Genomic DNA, 21,477 nt, shown 5'->3' on the forward strand with positions numbered 1-21,477 from the left:
CGTATAGGCAACACACAGTTTTTAATTCCCTATCTATTATACGTAATTCTCCTTATCAATATACTAATAAATGTTGTTTTTTAAAATCGTAGTTTTACTGTTAAAAAATAAATTTGCTGGTAACACAATTATAACCCATTGGTTATCACAGTGTATGATGTAGAAGTAGACTATATAACTATGGTAATGATGTACACCTCAATTCCTCATTGGTTTGGAAATATATTGTATTGTACAATGAACACAATATAAATGTAAACGTATAGCCTACAATAAAGCATTCAGCTGTCAGTAGAGTACATCATGTTGTGCAATTTAGTGTATACAACAAAAAATAAACAAATATCCACTAAAGGTAATACCTATACATATATTTTGTAAAAACAACCGTTCCCTTATTACATCCCTGGCAAAAGACAAAAAGACATTGGTTTCTGTTTAATAGATAGCACACTGTTTTATTAGTATATTTAGCTTTGTGATGTACAGCTTTGGAGAAAAAAAGTCACATTTAAGTTTGGAAACATTTTACCTTAGCAGTGACATCACACTTAAGAAAGCTTCATTTCAAATCATTGGTTTTTCATTAATCAAAGTGATATGTTAGGGAAAAGAACCACCCATGCTGTTTTGCATTAAACAAACAGAAATATTTTTTTTCTTATTTTTTCAATCTTTAAGTTGCTTCACACACATAATATATATATATATATTATATATATATATATATTTCTAAATAATAAAAATATTTAGCCACATGTACTGGAAAAAAAGGTATCCACTGTTATATATATATATAACACAATAAATATAAAAAATAATAATAATTTTGATATAATTTATATGGTATCAATGAGGGAAATGGGCCTTCAGTAAGATGTGTTAAAAAAGTGTCCTTTTCCTGAGGTTTTTGTCTGCAGTTGAGTTTTTCCTCACTAAATATACTAATAGTCTAGAAAACCCTTCAAGGGCATGTCAATGGCTTATCATTCACTGAGGAACAAATTCTCGTATATTGGTAAAGTGGTCACACCAGAGCTTCAGTTCACTGTGACTCACTGGTTTGTGTGTATCAGGTAAGCTAAGGAGAGGGCATTCCTTAAGCCAAGCACACAGCTCTCCCAACAACTAGTTTCTAAATATGTGTCCATGTGACATTAACCTAATTAGACATGGTCCCATTTCCCATCAATGTACAAGGTATCAGACTAACTTAAAACAGGGTGGAGAGAAATGACCAAACAAAACAACAAAAAAGAATAGCAAAAATCTGTACATGTAAACATCACACTTCCACTGAGTCCAAAATCAGGAGGAAAATACAGTTTCACATTGGTATTAGGTACAAATCGAAACTGAGAAAGACAATCAGCTTCTCGTACAGTAGGTAAAGTGGAAAACCTAAAACAGAACCGAGGAATCCAAAGCACCACCAAATTATAAAATAAAACACACTATGGTCGGAAAAACTATTTTAATTTGACTGTAGCTGTACACTGCCCTGATAGAAAAATAAAAAGTTACACCATTTTTTTCTCCTTTCTTGTTTTTATGTCGAGCTATACATCTGACCAAAGCAGATATTTGTTTTAAAATGTGTGTTCATTTGCGGTACCCTGACCAGCACCACACATATTTTTGCTCCTGTCTGAGTGGAACCATCTCTGTTGGGGGTGACATTTGTAAAGTCATTGAGGTCCAATGTCAGTTGGCGCTTAAAACAGTATGATCAGGGTTAAGGGAATCACACCTTTCCCACACTCAGAACACTGCCCCTTCACTGAAGTGCTGACACTGCTGCATAGCATTCCCAGGGGGAGAGATACATGCAGTAGTCTGAGAGGAGGAGTTTCATGAAGGCCATGGCTAAGGTTGCAAACTTGGTCTGTGCTTGGTTGGCACATTCTCTGGCATGTCAAGTCTTTTTGGCCCTAAGCAGGAGAATAATCATGGCTCCAATCAACAACATGTTTGAAGCTAATCACAAGGTCAACAATGCTAATCTTAACAGAGAGCACTCCCTCAAGCATTTGTTAGGGTGTGGGTTTTGTGTTGGGCACAGAGGTCAGATCACTAAACGTGAAGCTGGTCAGGTTGGTTGTTAAACGTGTTGACATCCTTGTTTGGAATGTACAGTATAGGCATACAGAGTAACTTCACTTGAGATGTTGGTATTGTACAAAATATTATTTGATAATACCACTGACTTGCACTACAAAATATGTATAAAATAATAATAAAAATAGAAAATGTGTATCGACAGTGGGCCACTATGAGCGCTCCACCGCCGTTAAGGAGCCAGAAGTTTGAGTAAGAATGCTGTGATTATGGCTAAAATACTCCAAGACGCACTGTATACAATAGCTGCACACAGAAAGGAATGGAAATTAAACAGTGAGCAAGTTACATATTTCCAAGATTGTCTTTTGCCTATTTTTACAGTATGTTTTCTTAACGTATGTAGCTGTCTGTGAGAAACTACAGAGCAAACCCCAGAGGTGCAAACGGAGGAGGAGGGAGGAGTATTTAGTGAGAGCTTTACTATATAATCTCTTACCACCTTCTTAGAGATACATTTAATTGTCCCTCGTCTATATTACAAATGCATAACTTTCACAATCTTCTTATTTTTCCCACTAAACTATATAGCAGACGTTCGTGGCATGTGACAGTACAAAATTCAGCAGCGCTCAACTGGTCATTTCTAAAGAGGTAGGATCCATCCATCGCTCTGTGTTGACCTGGGGTAGTAGGGAAATACAGAGGACGGCAAAACTGTCTCTAGCAACTGCTCTGTAAGATCATAAATTACAGCACTATGTACAGTTTGGCAACAGCACTGCTTGTACTACTTGTCTGGCAATCCTTTGAAACCTCAAACCTGCAGTGGCAAAAAAGGCAGTTTTAAGACTGAAGTGAATAAGAATGAAGAGAATCCCCTTCTAAGTTAATTCTAGCCCCCCCCCCCCCCCCCACACAAAAAAACGTCATATTCATCTACTGTACTGAGAGAATTGTAGCTTAAGATCCCAGGGCATAAGCAGAGTGAAGGATGGATCCGCAGAAATGAGGGCGATACTAATAAGAAAACACGTTTTGAAGCCATCAAAGCCACATTGAGAGAGAACACAGTGAGGGGGTTTCCTCTTGACTGGTCATTTTGCATATTTCTCTTGTGTTTGTCATTTTTTTACCCACTAAGCAGATTCAATCAAGAGCTTGCTCTGAGATGAAGTGGACTTCTTGGACTTCATTTTCTACTTTCTATCTAGGCATACTATTTCCATAACATAAAAAAAAAATGTTTTCTTAATAATTTTGTACTCATTATGGAGATCAGATTTGACATTGCACATGTATGCTAGGCGGATAGATCAAGGTGTTGTTCTGTGGTTCAGAATGTTGCCAGTGAGCCCAGTGCTCCATTCAATCTCTCACAGGGGTCTTGACTAGATGGGATGCCGCTAATGTCATTAGTGACTTTTCATAGCAGGTTCGGAGAACTTATGCAGCAGGTTAAGGTTAGGAAAATAGTTAGGGTTAACTAAAATGCAAAAATTCTCCCTGATGTGACTCGAATATCTATGTTTTGACATCACTTTGACATCAGGGGAATCCCTTCTAGACATGACCTCTCACAGGCCATGGAGCTAGTGCACCTAAATCAATGGCTTTCATTTACACAATAGAGGTGGTCGTATGTGATGCGTTGTACAACTCGCACTTTGGGCTCAGATAGCCTCTTTTCGTTAACACTATGCAGTCAAGGGCCAGGAATGTGATGATTATCAACTGCATTGCGATACTCTTCCTCTTTCCTTTAGTAGTACACACCTCGCCAGTGCAAGATGGAGCCCTGAACAAGCAGAGCCTTCGTCACAGATTTCTGTTGCTTCAGTGTGCAAAAGGGAGCAAATTACAGTGACACAACAATGAGCCCCTTCAGGCTTGCCTCTTGAAGAAACATTTAGCTTTTTTTCTCCTCTCGTTCTAAAAAGGTACAAACCTCACAGACTTTGGCCACACATTGTACAGTAAGATAGATAGGCCCAGATCACCCTTGTGAGTGGCTGCAAGAGAAGCACATTGCTCCATTTATGCCTCCAGAGGTTCAAACTCATGAAGAAAACTACAAAGGAAAAAGTTAATGTAAAAACAACACAGCCTTACGAAAGAACAAAAAGATCAACCAGAGTGCCTAGTAGCAGAGAGAAGCAACTGACTGGGATGGCATGTCGTTTTCAAAAATTAAATTTTTGTCTCTTATCTGTCTCGAGTAGTTTTTGCTTCTTTTTGTTTGTGTTGTTGTCTTGAGGTGCTCTGGTTGTGCAGGAGGCTGGCGTCCTGACTTGAGGTTATAGGTCTGTGGCAAAAGTCCGGTCCATATAGCAGCAGCGTGGATTAATGGCCATCTCAAAGAGTCAATAGACAAAGAAATACAGAATTCCTCCCAGAACCAAGGTCCAGAACTAAGCCGGACAGAGCTCAGGTAAGGTCAGGGGGGAGAAGGGGATGGGGGGGGGGGTATAGGTCCGGAGGAGGGTAGGTTAGAGAGAGGAATGCAGAACCAGACCCAGAAGAGACGGTATCATCGAGTGATGAGTGTTGACAACCAGATCGGGACAAACCAAAACCTGGAATTGATGGGGGAGCAACGAGCCACCAGGGGGGTGGAAAACATGGAGGCCTCTGGAAAAAAATCTCCAGCTACCTTTGGAGAGGTTCAGTCTCCCACAGAACATACTTCCTTGCCCCCAGTCCTTCACTTTACTGATGCTTCTAGAATCAAATATGGACTGAATATATACATTACACAAATAACGGGACAAACAATAGTTCGTTTGGGATAAAATTTTAACTATAGTTACAATATTTATTCTTCTTGAAATGGTTAAGACGTTGCTTCCTGCAGGTCTTTGAAAACACTGAACACATCAGGTAGTAACTGGTGAGCATTGTATGATAACGGCACCCAGTATGAATGAAGTACTAGAACGGTTGGTTGGTAGATCTGAGGTATTTCCATGTGGAAAAGATGGCATCTCCATAATGCATAAGTTAAAGTGTTGCTCCCGGGACATCACGGTCTTTATTACTCAACGGGTAGGTGAGGTCTGAATCAGGGGAAAGTGCTTTAGGACACAGAGAGCTTATTTACAGCGAGCGCGACAAGTTGTCTCTCTTTTTACATTTTTTCCCCCAGTCTTCTTCCTTAGCCTCTTTTCATTAACAAAGTGGTTCAGTGTCTTATAGTTAGTGCTCTCTTTCAGATCAGTCAACACCCCTTTTCAGTAGCTTGGAACGGTGCCAAACAAACGTAAATATTCTACAGGCTTCGAAAAACCTAACTGATTCAAATCAAAGGATTTTTCTTTGTACTAATCAGGGAGTCTCGCTTTCATTGTTATTGGGGAGGGCGAGGTTGTTTAGGGGATCTGTGTACTGCAGCACATAGAGCTTCCTGGCACACAAAAAGGATCCACTTATTTTATTCGTACACAAGGGGGCGCTCTTCTCTCATTACAGCACAACCCTTCAGTGTTCTCCAGTGCACCAGCCCACCACTCTCTCCCCCACACTAGGTAGACTAATTTCCGACTCTCTGTGTCATCCCTCTTCTTTCCACAGAGCTATGGGAGTGAGGGAGAGCTGTTATGATTGGGAGGGAGCGCGTTCCTTTACAGGTGGTTGAAGAGAGGGAGAAACGCTGTTCCCAAGTGGTCACAGACAGTGCTCTTTCTCTCCACGCACTAATGCCAAAACAATCAAAGGCCTTTGGATTATTAGACTAGAGGAAGGTAGCGCTGTTGCATGCCTTCTTTTCCTGGCGATGAGGAGAATGTAAAGGTTGGTGGAGGAGGACGATATCACGGACGAATGGATCTGCTGAGTGCGAGAGTGGTTGGTCGGTTAGTTAGGGTTCGTGTGGGAGAGTTGGAGTGAGAGAGGGAGAAGGAGGGAGTCGGGGGGAGATGGAGTTTTCATCTCAGTTCTGCTGCAGGATCAGGGTCTCTAGCTCGTCGGCCGAGCGGAGCAGGAAGGCGGCTGACTCGCGGTAGCCGGCGATGAGCTGACGCACGGCTGTGATCTCCGTGGGGCTGAGCTGTGCCGAGGCCCCGCTCCCTCCGCCGCCACCGCTCCGCCCGTGGCTGTTGGAGCTGGCCGATGACGAGTTGGACACCAGGGACTTCATGCTGAGGTCAGTAGGGCCTGGGGAAAAACACACTTAAATGAAGACACCTACTGGGGGCATTTTACTACAAATGTAACTCTTAGAAATTGTAAATATGCATTCTTATCCACTTATCAACAGTAGGAAATATATTTTATGTATGTTTGTAAATGTTTGCTACGTCCAAATATGGGCATTATTTAAATATGGAATTGATTTTTCATTCTCGATATGTTTCAATACATCTCAGTCCATTCTTAACTAGGCCAGTGCTGCTGCTACAGTACAAGGAGCATGCTTCAGGTAAGCTAAGGTATGCTGCTACTCTAAGATGCCATTCGCTGGTCAATCAAAGACGTGAAGCATCCTCTCTCACCGTTGCTCTGAGCAGTGGCGGTTGTCAAGGAGACAGGGTGTTGCATGCTTGCTCCTAGGCCCCCGTAACCACGGTAACTGTAGTTGAGCCCACCGTTGATGTAGAGCTGGTCCTGGGAGTAGGCTGAGGCGGCCAGGGAGTAGGCAGAGTGGGCCAGGGAGGCTGGCTCGCGAGAACTGGGCTTGTCAAGTGCTATCTGCTCCTCCTGGGGGGAGACGAGACGAGAGAGTTCAGTCCCACTTCCAAGTATATAATATACTCAAGGTTAAGAAGAACAGACTTCGCCATTGGCTATTGGAAAACATCCACAGTACATCCACCCACCTGAGAAAATACACACACACACACACACACACACACACACACACACACACACACACACACACACACACACACACACACACACACACACACACACACACACACACACACACACACACACACACACACACACACACACGAGAGCACTCACATGTGCCTGGTAGACATCCAGCCGCATCCTCTTGGCAGCCTTGCGTGTCTCGCTCTCGCAGGCGGCTGCCAGGATGTTCTCAGCCATGGCTGAGGTGAGGTGAGGTGGGGTGGGTCGTGTCTGGCAGGGGAGAAACAATCAGCACAAATTCATCCCCAAGTCAGAGCAAAGTACCCTTTTTAAGGTTGAATAATGCTTGTTATAGCCTTTACTGTCTGCAGTTTGCGTAAGAATAGACAGTTATGCTTTGCTTGAATTCTTGCCAGAATAATCAACACTGCATACAGTAGTGTGTACACAGTAGGCACCATAATGTGAACATCCCAACATTGTGTGAAAAGAACCCATTGACCACAGGAGGGCAATAAAGAACCCATTGACCACAGGAGGGCAGTAAAGAGCCCATTGACCACAGGGGGGCAGTAAAGAACCCATTGACCACAGGAGGGCAATAAAGAACCCATTGACCACAGGAGGGCAGTAAAGAGCCCATTGACCACAGGGGGGCAGTAAAGAACCCATTGACCACAGGAGGGCAATAAAGAACCCATTGACCACAGGAGGGCAGTAAAGAGCCCATTGACCACAGGGGGGCAGTAAAGAGCCCATTGACCACAGGGGGGCAGTAAAGAACCCATTGACCACAGGAGGGCAATAAAGAACCCATTGACCACAGGAGGGCAGTAAAGAGCCCATTGACCACAGGGGGGCAGTAAAGAGCCCATTGACCACAGGGGGGCATTAAAGAGCCCAAAACATTTTCAGACGCACCTGCTCATTACAAGAAGTTTCCAAATCATCTCTTATAGATGAAGTTATACTAGATAGTCTCCTTCCTAACCAGACACATGAACACTGACTACATTTTCAACCGGATATTTTACCAGGTAAGGGACAAAACAAAAGTATTATATCATGATCTAAGAACCAATGGTGATACAAACCAGCAAAAAAAAATGAATGATGATGAATCCTATGGGAGTACTGTTGCTAGACAGAGCCCAGACATCATCTATACATGGGGGATGTTGGGGGAGAGGGCAAATGGCTACCAGACCAGCCACACACAGGACCACGAGAGAGGGAGGGATGAGAGAGAGAGGCTAGATAGGTATGGTACATCTAAACCAGCCACACACAGAATGAGGAATGAGAGAGAGACAGAGATGGAGGGATGAAAGAGAGTAGGAATGAGAGAGACAGATGGAGGGATGAAAGAGAGTAGGAATGAGAGAGAGGAGGTATGATAGAGAGTAGGAATGAGAGCGAGAGGAGGTATGATAGAGAGTAGGAATGAGAGAGAGACAGAGATGGAGGGATGAAAGAGAGTAGGAATGAGAGAGAGACAGAGATGGAGGGATGAAAGACAGTAGAAATGAGAGAGAGACAGAGATGGAGGGATGAAAGAGAGTAGGAATGAGAGAGACAGATGGAGGGATGAAAGAGAGTAGGAATGAGAGAGAGACAGATGGAGGGATGAAAGACAGTAGGAATGAGAGAGAGACAGAGATGGAGTGATGAAAGACAGTAGGAATGAGAGAGAGACAGATGGAGGGATGAAAGACAGTAGGAATGAGAGAGACAGATGGAGGGATGAAAGACAGTAGGAATGAGAGAGAGACAGATGGAGGGATGAAAGACAGTAGGAATGAGAGAGAGACAGAGATGGAGGGATGAAAGACAGTAGGAATGAGAGAGAGACAGATGGAGGGATGCAAGACAGTAGGAATGAGAGAGAGACAGATGGAGGGATGAAAGACAGTAGGAATGAGAGAGAGACAGAGATGGAGGGATGCAAGACAGTAGGAATGAGAGAGAGACAGATGGAGGGATGAAAGACAGTAGGAATGAGAGAGAGACAGATGGAGGGATGAAAGACAGTAGGAATGAGAGAGAGACAGATGGAGGGATGCAAGACAGTAGGAATGAGAGAGAGACAGAGATGGAGGGATGAAAGACAGTAGGAATGAGAGAGAGACAGATGGAGGGATGAAAGACAGTAGGAATGAGAGAGACAGATGGAGGGATGAAAGAGAGTAGGAATGAGAGAGAGACAGATGGAGGGATGAAAGACAGTAGGAATGAGAGAGAGACAGATGGAGGGATGAAAGACAGTAGGAATGAGAGAGAGACAGATGGAGGGATGAAAGAGAGTAGGAATGAGAGAGAGACAGATGGAGGGATGAAAGACAGTAGGAATGAGAGAGAGACAGATGGAGGGATGAAAGACAGTAGGAATGAGAGAGAGACAGATGGAGGGATGAAAGACAGTAGGAATGAGAGAGAGACAGAGATGGAGTGATGAAAGACAGTAGGAATGAGAGAGAGACAGATGGAGGGATGAAAGACAGTAGGAATGAGAGAGAGACAGAGATGGAGTGATGAAAGACAGTAGGAATGAGAGAGAGACAGATGGAGGGATGAAAGACAGTAGGAATGAGAGAGAGACAGATGGAGGGATGAAAGACAGTAGGAATGAGAGAGAGACAGAGATGGAGTGATGAAAGACAGTAGGAATGAGAGAGAGACAGATGGAGGGATGAAAGACAGTAGGAATGAGAGAGAGACAGAGATGGAGGGATGAAAGACAGTAGGAATGAGAGAGAGACAGATGGAGGGATGAAAGACAGTAGGAATGAGAGAGAGGAGGTATGATAGATGTGGTACGTACCTCCATGCCGTTCTTCTTCATTCGGCGGCAGGATTTGAGGTAGGTGCGGATGCGCTTGCGAGCGCGCAGCTCGAACTCTGGGAACTGGCGGCTACACGACTCGATGATGGCCTGGATCTTCTCCTTGGGCTGCTTGGAGATGGGCACCATGCGGTCCAGGTTCTCATCCACAAACAGACGCACAAACATCTGAGAAGAAGATTACAAAAATCCTGTAGAAAAAAGCGTGTGTGTCTGCTCTGCTGCTTCCAGTGTTCCTGAGGGGAAGGTCATGTAAAGGTGAGGTGAAGGTCATGTAAAGGTGAGGTGAAGGTCATGTAAAGGTGAGGTGAAGGTCATGTAAAGGTGAGGTGAAGGTCATGTAAAGGTGAGGTGAAGGTCATGTAAAGGTGAGGTGAAGGTCATGTAAAGGTGAGGTGAAGGTCATGTAAAGGTGAGGTGAAGGTCATGTAAAGGTGAGGTGAAGGTCATGTAAAGGTGAGGTGAAGGTCATGTAAAGGTGTGGTGAAGGTCATGTAAAGGTGAGAGGAGCTCTTTCATTGTGTGTGTGTGTGTTCGCGCACGTGTGGCGTGTGCATGTGTGCACGCTGTGTGTGCGGTTGTGTCTAGCTGAGGTGAGAGCAGCTCTTACGTTGAAGGCCTTTAGTCTCTCGGGGTCCTTGCCCTCGGTGTCATTGATCTTGTCACTGTCGTCGTGATCATCGTCGTCATCGTCGTCTGCCACCGCCACGCCTCTGGTCACGGTCAGGTCCTCGGCACATGTCTCCATCTTCAATGAGTCGTAGCTTCCTGAGCTGTACTGAGGAGACTGTCACACACACACACACATATAGGTGCACGTGCACATACACACACACACATCAAAACACAAGCACAAGTGCACACACACACACACACACACACACACACACACACACACACACACACACACACACACACACACACACACACACACACACACACACACACACACAGACACACAGAATAAGCACAGACAAAGAAAGAACAGACGCAAAGCCGGGGTAAGATTTTCACTCAGCCTGTATGCTAGGTGACATTGAAAAGCACCCGGTACAATCTCAATGGTGAGGAACACTGATGACAGCGAGGCACAAAACACTGCTAGATGTTGTTGTGGCGAAACAGTTCTATTTGTTTGATCCTTCCAATGTGGCAAATAAGATGCTTTCAAGGACAACGCTGCATTGTCAGAGCATGGTGAAGTGTGTGTCTCATTCAATAGCCAGAGAGCAGGAAAGAATAACCTTTTATCCCCTCTCCTTTCATACTGTCCTCCACTGACTCCTGTATGGATGTTCATCACAAGTACAGCAACACAACTAGGCTACTTCTCCTGGCACAGCAACTCTCACTGCTCTCATGCACATTGTCTTGCTGGTTTTCTGTCAAGATTGATGTCTTGGAATCTGAACTGAGAACCTTCTCAAAATGGCGTCTATTCATTCTCCATCCACAGGAAATGTATAAGTAATTGCAGTTTGGCGAGATCTCAATGGAAACTTCTCAGCTTTGTGCAATGCCCTGGCAATGAACCTCACCTTCTTGTGCAGACCTCACCCTTCATAGTCGGTCATAGCAAGACAGTAGTCGTCTATAACAATGGCACACTGAGCTGTTACTCACACTGTCCTGGTGGGCTCATTGCTCAACATTATCACTTTGTGTGTAATATATCACCATTAGACCTGGGGTCAAATACTACTTGAAATCTTTCAAATACTTTTACTGTTTGTTTAAGTCTGCCTAGAGTGCCAGATGGGCGAGGCTTGCAGTTTTGCATCCTATTCTATTGGTTCATTGCACCAGGGAAACTCAATCAATCTCAGCTAAAGTATTTCAAATATTTTCAGACGCAGGTCTGGGCAGAAGACCCCACCTTGTTGCCATAGTCCCTGATCGAGTCTCTGTCCAGGCGCAGCTCAGCGGCATGGGCGAGAGGCTTGACGGGGTACTTCCTGCGCAGCTCGTCTGGGGGGTCGAGCTGGAAGGGGCCCATCAGGGCCGACCCAGGCAGCCTGGTCTCACTCAGGTTGACTGGAGCCTGTTGGTCCTCGGACGATGAGGACGAGGAGGTGGTGCTGAAGTCCAGCGGGGCCGGGGGCCTGTTGCCGTTTACCACCTTCCTGTACGGGGTTCCCTCCATGCACCTCTCAGACCCCGGGGCCGCCCCGCCCGCAGACAGAAGTGTCATGGTGTGCATGCCGTTCCCGCTGCCGCTCTCCGAGGATGAGTCATCTGTGAAAACACAGGGACGGATACCAATTAGACTGGTAGAATCATCATCAGACAACACCAGCTCCAGACATTTATAGAGGGACGGGAAATATGTGTAGCCTACATCACACCTTGAGTATGAATCCCAGCCTCTACCCAGCCAAGGCCTCCGTGTGTCAGTACCGTTAATTAGCAGTAGAGAGAGCTGTTGTAGTCAGTATGAATGGCCATGGAACACTCAGTGTGGTGGCTATATAGTGCACTCAGTAGTGTTACAGCCATGGTGCAGCAGGCAGGCAGAGAGACATGCAGAGAGACATGGAGAGAGACATGCAGAGAGACAGGCCGAGAGACATGCAGAGAGACAGGCCGAGAGACGGGCAGAGAGACAGGCAGAGAGACGGGCAGAGAGACATGCAGAGAGACAGGCCGAGAGACGGGCAGAGAGACAGGCAGAGAGACGGGCAGAGAGACATGCAGAGAGACAGGCCGAGAGACGGGCAGAGAGACAGGCAGAGAGATGGGCAGAGAGACAGGCAGAGAGACAGGCAGAGACGTTTGCTATGGTGCTGTGAGTTAGTTAATTAAAGCCATCCAAGCAGGACCAAGGCTAGGCAGCCAGTGATACTTATTCATGAAAGCAGGGCACTCCGAGTTAGAGCGTAGAGAGAGGGAAGCACAGGGAGGATAGCACCGGCACCTCCCCTGTACCCCAGTCGCACGCTGTAGGTTACACCGTACAACACTGCACACCATAGAACGAGGCAAACTAACACCAAGTCTGGCCATCCATGAGCCCAGCTCGTCTACTTGTCTCTACACACACATCCCTCCCCTCCTCTCTCCCCACCAGAGAAAGTGGTAACCTCCCATCCATCAGCCTGTGGCGAGCAGCTAGCTTCTTAACTCAACCAGCGGCAGCTACTAAATAAGTGATTGTTTAGTGCATGACTCTGCCACTGAGCCACGCTGATGGATGGCCTGTGTGTTTTTGTTTTCCACAGTCCTCCTTGTCCCTGTCTCTGTCAAACACGCTCGCACACACACACACACACACACACACACACACACACACACACACACACACACACACACACACACACACACACACACACACACACACACACACACACACACACACACACACACACACACACACACACACACACACACACACAATGACTAGTAATAGGAGGGACTGTAGTATCTCTTGTGCAGCTGAGAGCAGTGCTGTGCAGTGCTCCACCACCTCTAGTATAGTGTAGTGGTGGTGGGGTGGGCCTAAGGACCTCTGCTTGGCCTCATCACACAGACTCCCATTCTCACAGACACACTGCCTGGACTGTATGCATAACCCTCTGAGTGGGACTAAGAGGGGCTCACGTGCCTCTCCCAGTGTGTGTGTGTGTGTGTGTGTGTGTGTGTGTGTGTGTGTGTGTGTGTGTGTGTGTGTGTGTGTGTGTGTGTGTGTGTGTGTGTGTGTGTGTGTGTGTGTGGGGGGGGGGGGGCAGCATTGGGGTCAGCTTTCCAAAGCTTCCAATGAGGGAGGGGAGGAGAGACAGCCACAGCCATAGAGCAGGTCAATGACAGAGAGGGAGGGGGGGATAAGGGAGAGGAGGGAGGGGGAGGGAAAGAAGGGAGAGGAGGGAGGGAAGGGAGCTTGGGGAGGTGGGGAAGAAACAAGGGCAGGGATAGTGAGGAGGTAGATATTTAGAAAGGGAGCAAGAGAGGGATCAGAGAGAGTGGGTTATTCCATGGTAGAGGGAGGTATGGGTAGAGAGTAGAGACCAGTGTGTGGGGATAGAGAGAGGCTAGGAACTAGGAAGGAGGTCAGAGGGGGGGGGGGGGTAGAGAAAGACAGAGGGAAAGAGGAGAGGGTATGAAGCAAGGGAGAGCAAGAGGAGGGGGATAGAGTGGGAGGAGGGAGCGAGAGGCGGAGGCTGACAGGGATGAAGAGATTGAGAGAAAGGGAGGCAAGAGAGGGGAGGTAAAAGGAAGGGGAAGAGCAAAAAGACAAGAAAGGAAGATGATAGAAAAGGAGAATGAGAGAGCGATGGGGGAGAGAATGAGAGAGCGATGGGGGAGAGAATGAGAGAGCGATGGGGGAGAGAATGAGAGAGCGATGGGGGAGAGAATGAGAGAGTATAAAACTATTCATGCATGGAGAATAAGGCCAGCCTAATTCCTGCCAGCTCAACACAAATCCCCCTCAGCAAGACCATGGTCGCCGGCTGGGGGAGTCACCCTCCTCTGCTGCTCTTAAAGGCACACGACACCCAGCTCTTTCCTGTATCTGTATCCTCCCTGGGCTGTATCCTGCCTGTACTGTATCATCCCTGTACTGTACTGTATCCTCCCTGTACTGTATCCTCCCTGTACTGTATCATCCCTGTACTGTATCCTCCCTGTACTGTACTGTATCATCCCTGTACTGTACTGTACCCTTTCTGTACAGTACTGTATCCTTTCTGTACTGTACTGTATCCTCCCTGTACTGTACTGTATCCTCCCTGTACTGTACTGCATCCTCCCTGTACTGTACTGTACTGTATCCTCCCTGTACTGTACTGTATCCTCCCTGTACTGTATCCTGCCTGTACTGTATCATCCCTGTACTGTACTGTATCCTCCCTGTACTGTATCCTCCCTGTACTGTATCATCCCTGTACTGTATCCTCCCTGTACTGTACTGTATCATCCCTGTACTGTACTGTACCCTTTCTGTACAGTACTGTATCCTTTCTGTACTGTACTGTATCCTCCCTGTACTGTACTGTATCCTCCCTGTACTGTACTGCATCCTACCTGTACTGTACTGTACTGTATCCTCCCTGTACTGTGCTGTATCCTCCCTGTACTGTATCCTCCATGTACTGTGCTGTACTGTATCCTCCCTGTACTGTGCTGCACTGTATCCTCCCTGTACTGTATCCTGCCTGTACTGTACTGTACTGTATCCTGCCTGTACTGTAGTGTACTGTAGCCTCCCTGTACTGTATCCTCCCTGTACTGTACCGTATCCTGCCTGTACTGTATCCTCCCTGTACTGTATGCTCCCTGTACTGTATTCTCCCTGTACTGTACTGTATCCTTCCTGTACTGTACTGTATCCTCCCTGTACTCTACTGTACTGTATCCTCCCTGTACTGTACTGTATCCTCCCTGTACTGTACCCTCCATGTACTGTACTGTACTGTCAGCAGCACCCATCTAGGGACCAATGTTGAAAATTAGGGTAAGATATACACACAATGGATGGCACAACGCATCAGATGATTGTTTAGCGTGTCAATGAATTTGTAAGCTACCTGTTCCTATCCAAATAAACCAAACATGCCAATATGGCAAACATGTAGGTTCATTTACTCAGAATACACAACTGAAGATCTAGATGCCGAGACAGACGGACTGACAGACAGAGTAACACAAATAGGGCTATAGTACAGTAAAGACACAAACACACACAGATAGTACATTTAACCCTGAATAACAGTGGCTATGCATGTTGACGGAGACCAGACAAAGTAGAGGATGTTTTGTTTCATTCCCCACTTCATGGCAGACTACTAGGCCTATTAGTAGTCTAGGAATGCAGAGTGCAGACAGACAGACATGCTGCTAAAGTCATGTAGAGAGGACACTTCCACTTTCTCCCACCCACAGCTTTAATGTCTACTAATGACTCATTCTATATTCCTTACATAACACACTACTTTTGGCCCTGGTCAAATGCTATGTGGAACTCAGCCATATAGTGTTAGCAGCACCTGGAATATCCTAGCGGGGTTAACATGGCTGTCTCTGCTTGTCCTTGGCAGTGTAAATGTACACAGTGTGAAGCACAGCGTGGTAAATATGACCTCTCCAGTCTCAACACAACACTACAGTACATCAATGTACATTGAGAGAAAGAGAGAGAGAGAGAGAGAGCATATAGTGGAGAGAGAAATGTGTCAACCACAGTAATACTCTCCTGATGAACCAGTTTCTTCATTGAGACTGGGCTGATTTTGAGACACATCACTGCTTTGAACACTGCTCTTTTCCTCTACCTGCAACTCTCCCTTTCTCTGCAATATCTCTCCCTCTCTCCCCACTCTCCAATGTGATCAGGACAACATAGAACATCTGGATTTGGGCTAGGGGATAGGTCTGTTTCTATTCTATATGCATGGAGGATACATGTAAAAAAGGCACATCCCTGCTCCCTCTTGGAAAAATTAAAATCCATCCCTGACTCTCTCTCTCCCTGTCTCCCTCCATCCCTGACTCTCTCTCTCTCTCTCTCTCTCTCTCTCTCTCTCTCTCTCTCTCTCTCTCTCTCCCTCCATCCCGGACTCTCTCTCTCTCTCTCTCCCTGTCTCCCTCCATCCCTGACTCTCTCTCTTCCTGTCTCCCTCCATCCCTGACTCTCTCTCTCTCTCTCTCTCTCCATCCCTGACTCTCTCTCTCTCTCTCTCTTTCTCTGTCTCCCTCCATCCCTGACTCTCTCTCTCTCTCTCCCTCCATCCCTGACTCTCTATCTCCCTGTCTCCCTCCATCCCTAACTCTCTCTCTCCCTGTCTCCCTCCATCCCTGACTCTCTCTCTCCCTGCCTCCCTCATCCCTGACTCTCTCTCTCTTTCTCCCTGCCTCCCTCCATCCCTGACTCTCCCTGCTTCCCTCCATCCCTGACTCTCTCTCTCTCTCCCTGCCTCGCTCTCTCCCTCCATCCCTAACTCTCTCTCTCTCTCCCTGCCTCCCTCCATCCCTGACTCTCTCTCGCCCTGTCTCCCTCCATCCCTGACTCTCTCTCTTTCTCCCTGCCTCCATCCCTGACTCTCTTTCTCCCTGCCTCCCTCCATCCCTGACTCTCTTTCTCCCTGCCTCTCTCTCCCTGACTCTCTCTCCCTGCCTCCCTCCATCCCTGACTCTCTCTCTCCCTGCTTCCCTCCATCCCTGACTCTCTCTCTCTCCTGACTATCTCTCTCATGAGGAGGGAGTGACAGTGATGTGCAGGAGGCCCCTGTGAATTGTGAATGTCACTGATACATGGGAGTGTTTAGCAGGCTGATGGGCATTAGGGCAGAGGAGACTGTCTGTGTTTAAGACAGGAAAGGACTCAGAGAGCAAAGGACACACACATGTACATGCACGGACAGGTGCTCGCCCACACACGCGCACACACACCTAAAAAGCCCTTGGGCCTCCAAGCAGGAAAGACCTCATAGCGCACACACACACTTCAATACAAGCTTGCGTGCACACACACCTAAAACGCCCTTGCGCCTTTTAGCAGCCAGGGCAGAAGCAGACTCAGGGGACCAGGGGAGGTGGAGGAGGGGGTGGGAGTGAGACAGTCAATCAATGTTTTCTCCATGCTCCTCTCTGGGAGGCAGGAAGGAGGCAGTCAGGTCGCTCCACAGTAGACAGACACAGGAAGAGGAGGCTGTATCAGCCATCCTAACAGTATTCATCTCCAACTGTTCTTGCACACCACTGGGCATTAACACACATGTCTGCATGCATGCACGCACACACACACTGCAATGCAATCCATCTTGTTGCTTTAGTTTCATCCGATCAGACACAGAGAGTATTATAGCAGCGTTTATCATTTCAGAGAGGTGCACACTTTCAAATCTACTAAGTCACAGTGTGAGCCTTTTCAAGTCAACATTCATGGCTAGTAATCTACCCATTTCTAATTGAACACAAGCTATTTTGTTGGGTTACAGCATGAATTTAAAATGTTTAAATTGTATCACTGATCTACACACAATACCATAAAATGTCAAAGTGGAATTTTGTTTGTGGAACATTTTTGAAATAAATAACTAATTTAAAGCTGAAATGTGTTCAGTCAATAAGTATTCAACCCCTTTGTTATGGCAAGCCTAAATACGTTCAGGAGTAAAAATGTGTTTAACGAATCACATAATATATTTTTTATTTAACTAGGCAAGTAGGTTAAGAACAGATTCTTACTTAGAATGACGGCCTAATGAGCTCACACTCATTCTGTCACGGCCATTTAAAGGAGTGGACCAAGGGGCAGCGTGATTAGAATCCATTCCTCTATTTATTTAAACAAAGAACACTAACAAACTCACAAAACGAACCGTGCCGCCAACGTAGTGCTCACAGGCAACTAAACAAGGACAACTACCCACAAAACCAACTTGGAAAATGGCAACCTAAATAGGCTCCCCAATCAGAGACAACGATAAACAGCTGTCTCTGATTGGGAACCCATCCAGGCCACCATCAACCTAATTACCCCTAGACAATACAAAATCCCCATAGATAACAAAAACCCTAGACAAGACAAAAACCCATAGACAATACAAAAACTAAACAAACCACCCTTGTCACATCCTTGAACTAACCAAATAATAAAGAAACCAAATATAACTAAAGTCAGGGCGTGACACATTCTTTGTTCAATAATAGTGGTTAACATGATTTTTGAATGACTGCTTCTTTGTTACCCACACATACAATTATCAGAATTTCAAACACAGATTCACACACAACCACAAAGACCAGGGAGGTTTTTCAATGCCTCGCAAAGAAGGGTTTTTGGTAGATGTGTACAAATAAAAAAAGCAGACACTGAATATCCCTTTGAGCATGGTGAAGTTATAAATTAGGCTTTGGATGGTGTATCAATAAACACAGTCACTACAAAGATACAAACATCTTTCCTAACTCAGTTTCCGGAGAGGAAGGAAACCGCTCAGGGATTTCACCATGAGGCCAATGGTGATTTTTAAACAGTTACCGAGTTTAATAGTTGTGATATAAGAAAACTAAATGGCAGAGGGGAAAGAAGGAAGCCTGTACAGAATACAAATACTCCAAAACATGCATCATGTTTGCAACAAGGCACTTAATTGATACTGCAAAAAAATACACTTTTTGTCCTGAATACAAAGTGTTGTGTTTGATTGGCCCCAAACACAACCCATCACGGAGTACCACTCTTCATATTTTCAAGCATGGTGGTGGCCATGTTATGGGTATACTTGTCATCGGCAATGACTAGGGAGTTTTTTTAGGATAAAAATAAACGGAATACAGCTAAGCACAGGCAAAATCCTAGAGGAAAACCTGGTTCAGTCTGCTTTCCAACAAACACTGGGAGACAAATTCACCTTTCAGCAGGACAATAACCTAAAACACAAGGCCAAATATACACTGGAGTTGCCTAGTTACAGTTTTTGACTTAAATCGGCTTGAAAATCTATGGCAAGCGTTGAAAATTGCTTTCTAGCAATGATCAACAACCAACTTGACAGAGCTTGAAGTATTTTTTAAAGACTAATGGGCAAATATTGTACAATCCAGGTGTGCAAAGCTCTTAGAAACTTACTCAAAAAGACCCACAGCTGTAATCGCTGCCAAAGGTGTTTCTAACATGTATTGCCTCAGGGGGTGAATCCTTATCTAATCAAGATATATTAGTGTTTTATTTTTCATTCATTTAAAAAAAAAAATGTTAGAAGTATTTTGTGCAGGTTGTTGACCAAAAATTACAATGAAATTAATTTTTATCCCACTTTATAACACAACAAAATGTGGTACAATTCAAGTGTTGTGAATATCTTCCTACAGTGTTTAGAATTGAGAGTAAAAACGAATTAATTAAAAAAAGAGAGCAATATATCACAACCCCCCTTGGTCTGTCTTAAATCCATTCCCTCCCCAGAAATGAGAGAGAAACATTTTAATCAATATGATTTAATCTGTTGCGGCAATTCTATATTATACTGGACCGGGTATGTAAATTAATGTTTCTATTGTAGTTGGCCTCTTGTACATTGATTTAAATAAACTGGACAGATTAAAACCTGGCATTAATTAAGGGAATTGTTTCTTTAATTTAGCGAAAGCCTAATAAATGAAATTCCACTTTGCCGTGTGAACAAAACAGCCAGCGGCGGCGACGGCGGCTCTCCGGTCCACACCGTGCAGAGAGAAAGACTCACCGCTGTGCTACCTCCAAAAACACTGTCTGTCCACGATTCAATCAGCTCAGTCTGACTGCATCAGAACTAAAGCATGAAGCTACAGGGAGCTAAAAATACTGCTCAACCATGTGGGAGAGCACACACACACTGAACACACACACACTGAACACACACACACTGAACACACACTGAACACACACACACTGAACACACAGTAATGTGCACATACAAGCGCACAAACTGGAGGTGAGTAGCGTCCCTAGCCACTGACGCACTCACACAAACGCATATTCACATACTAGCCTTGGATATATGTGCAAGGACTTTCAGAGGTGAACAAACATGGAAGCAGACATGGCAACAGCAACTATAAGCCTACATAATAACCAACTAGGCTATACACCAGGGATCATCAACTAGATTTAGACGCGGGCAGATTTTTTCTTGAGCGGATGGTCAGCGGGCTGGAACATAATTACAAATCATTCCTAAACTGCAAATTGGCCACAAGAAGCCCAGACAGATACAATATTTGACTAAAACATAATTTTCAAACTTTGCTTACATTTGTATACGATCACATATACTGTATCTCTCTATTATACATGGGAATACTTTGGAACAGATTTCCAAAATTAAAATCACTTGTAGCTGATTTGCTGGTTTATTTACAGTCTTTTATGTCCAACAATAAATAAATACAAAAACATATATTTAAAAACAAATTGCTCCAAAAACTTGGGAGGGGGGGAAAATAAAATCACCCAAGGCCAAATGCAGCCCATCAGTTGGGAAACCCTGCTATATACCCTTTATTCTCACATAGACAGTGATAAGACCCCTGTAAAAAGGTATCTTAACATTTGGCATTTGTTAAAAAGCTAAGCCGCCTGTCATAAAGGCAGAGTGAAAGTGTGGGAACAGGGTGACATTGGTATAGTATAGGTATGAGAGATTCATCAGAAGAAAGAGTGAGAGCACAGAGTAAAGGCTAGCGGAAAGAGAGAGAGAGAGAGAGAGAGAGAGAGAGAGAGAGAGAGAGAGAGAGAGAGAGAGAGAGAGAGAGAGAGCAGAGAGCAGAGAGTAGAGTACAGAGAGAGCGAGAGAACAAGAAAGTGAGTGAGTTAGAGAGAGAAAGAGAGAGAGCGGGAGATAATGAGAAGGAGAGAGATGGAGATTGAGAGAGAGGATAGTGCAGAGAGGAGAGTAGAGAGAGATGTGTGCAGGATGGGTCACTGAAGAGAAAGGTCAGGTCAATCTATTGCACAGGTATCACAGCAGCGTTCTGCCTGGCCTCTATGGGACCATGTGACTTCATGACATAGTGGCTGAGGAGAGCAACATGGTAGAGCCCTGTGACAAAAGTACAACCAATCGCAAAATCTTCATTAAGCCAGGGCCTGGGAAAACACAAACATCTTCATTCAGCCAGGGCCTGGGAAAACACAAACATCTTCATTCAGCCAGGGCCTGGGAAAACACAAACATCTTCATTAAGCCAGGGCCTGGGAAAACACAAACATCTTCATTCAGCCAGGGCCTGGGAAAACACAAACATCTTCATTAAGCCAGGGCCTGGGAAAACACAAACATCTTCAT

At 45.3% G+C, this 21,477-nt stretch overlaps 1 protein-coding gene across 3 annotated transcripts in view; it reads right to left on the reverse strand.

Annotated features, from left to right (window-relative positions):
• Positions 1-431: 431 nt before the first annotated feature.
• LOC139542674 (nucleolar protein 4-like) overlaps positions 432-21,477 on the reverse strand; it is a 182,357-nt gene continuing 161,311 nt past the window's right edge. For 2 of the 3 annotated variants that reach the window (XM_071348396.1, XM_071348399.1), the window contains 6 exons: positions 11,589-11,947; positions 10,323-10,499; positions 9,692-9,880; positions 7,021-7,140; positions 6,549-6,753; positions 432-6,210 (listed from right to left, as the gene is read on the reverse strand). In XM_071348396.1, the coding sequence (XP_071204497.1) occupies positions 5,987-6,210; positions 6,549-6,753; positions 7,021-7,140; positions 9,692-9,880; positions 10,323-10,499; positions 11,589-11,947 (1,274 nt within the window). In that variant the 3' untranslated portion in view covers positions 432-5,986. The remainder of the gene's footprint in view (positions 6,211-6,548; positions 6,754-7,020; positions 7,141-9,691; positions 9,881-10,322; positions 10,500-11,588; positions 11,948-21,477) is intronic. The other variant, XM_071348397.1, reaches the window with a different exon arrangement.

This window comes from Salvelinus alpinus, chromosome 17, assembly GCF_045679555.1.
Source record: "Salvelinus alpinus chromosome 17, SLU_Salpinus.1, whole genome shotgun sequence".
Classification (NCBI taxonomy): Eukaryota; Metazoa; Chordata; class Actinopteri; order Salmoniformes; family Salmonidae; genus Salvelinus; species Salvelinus alpinus.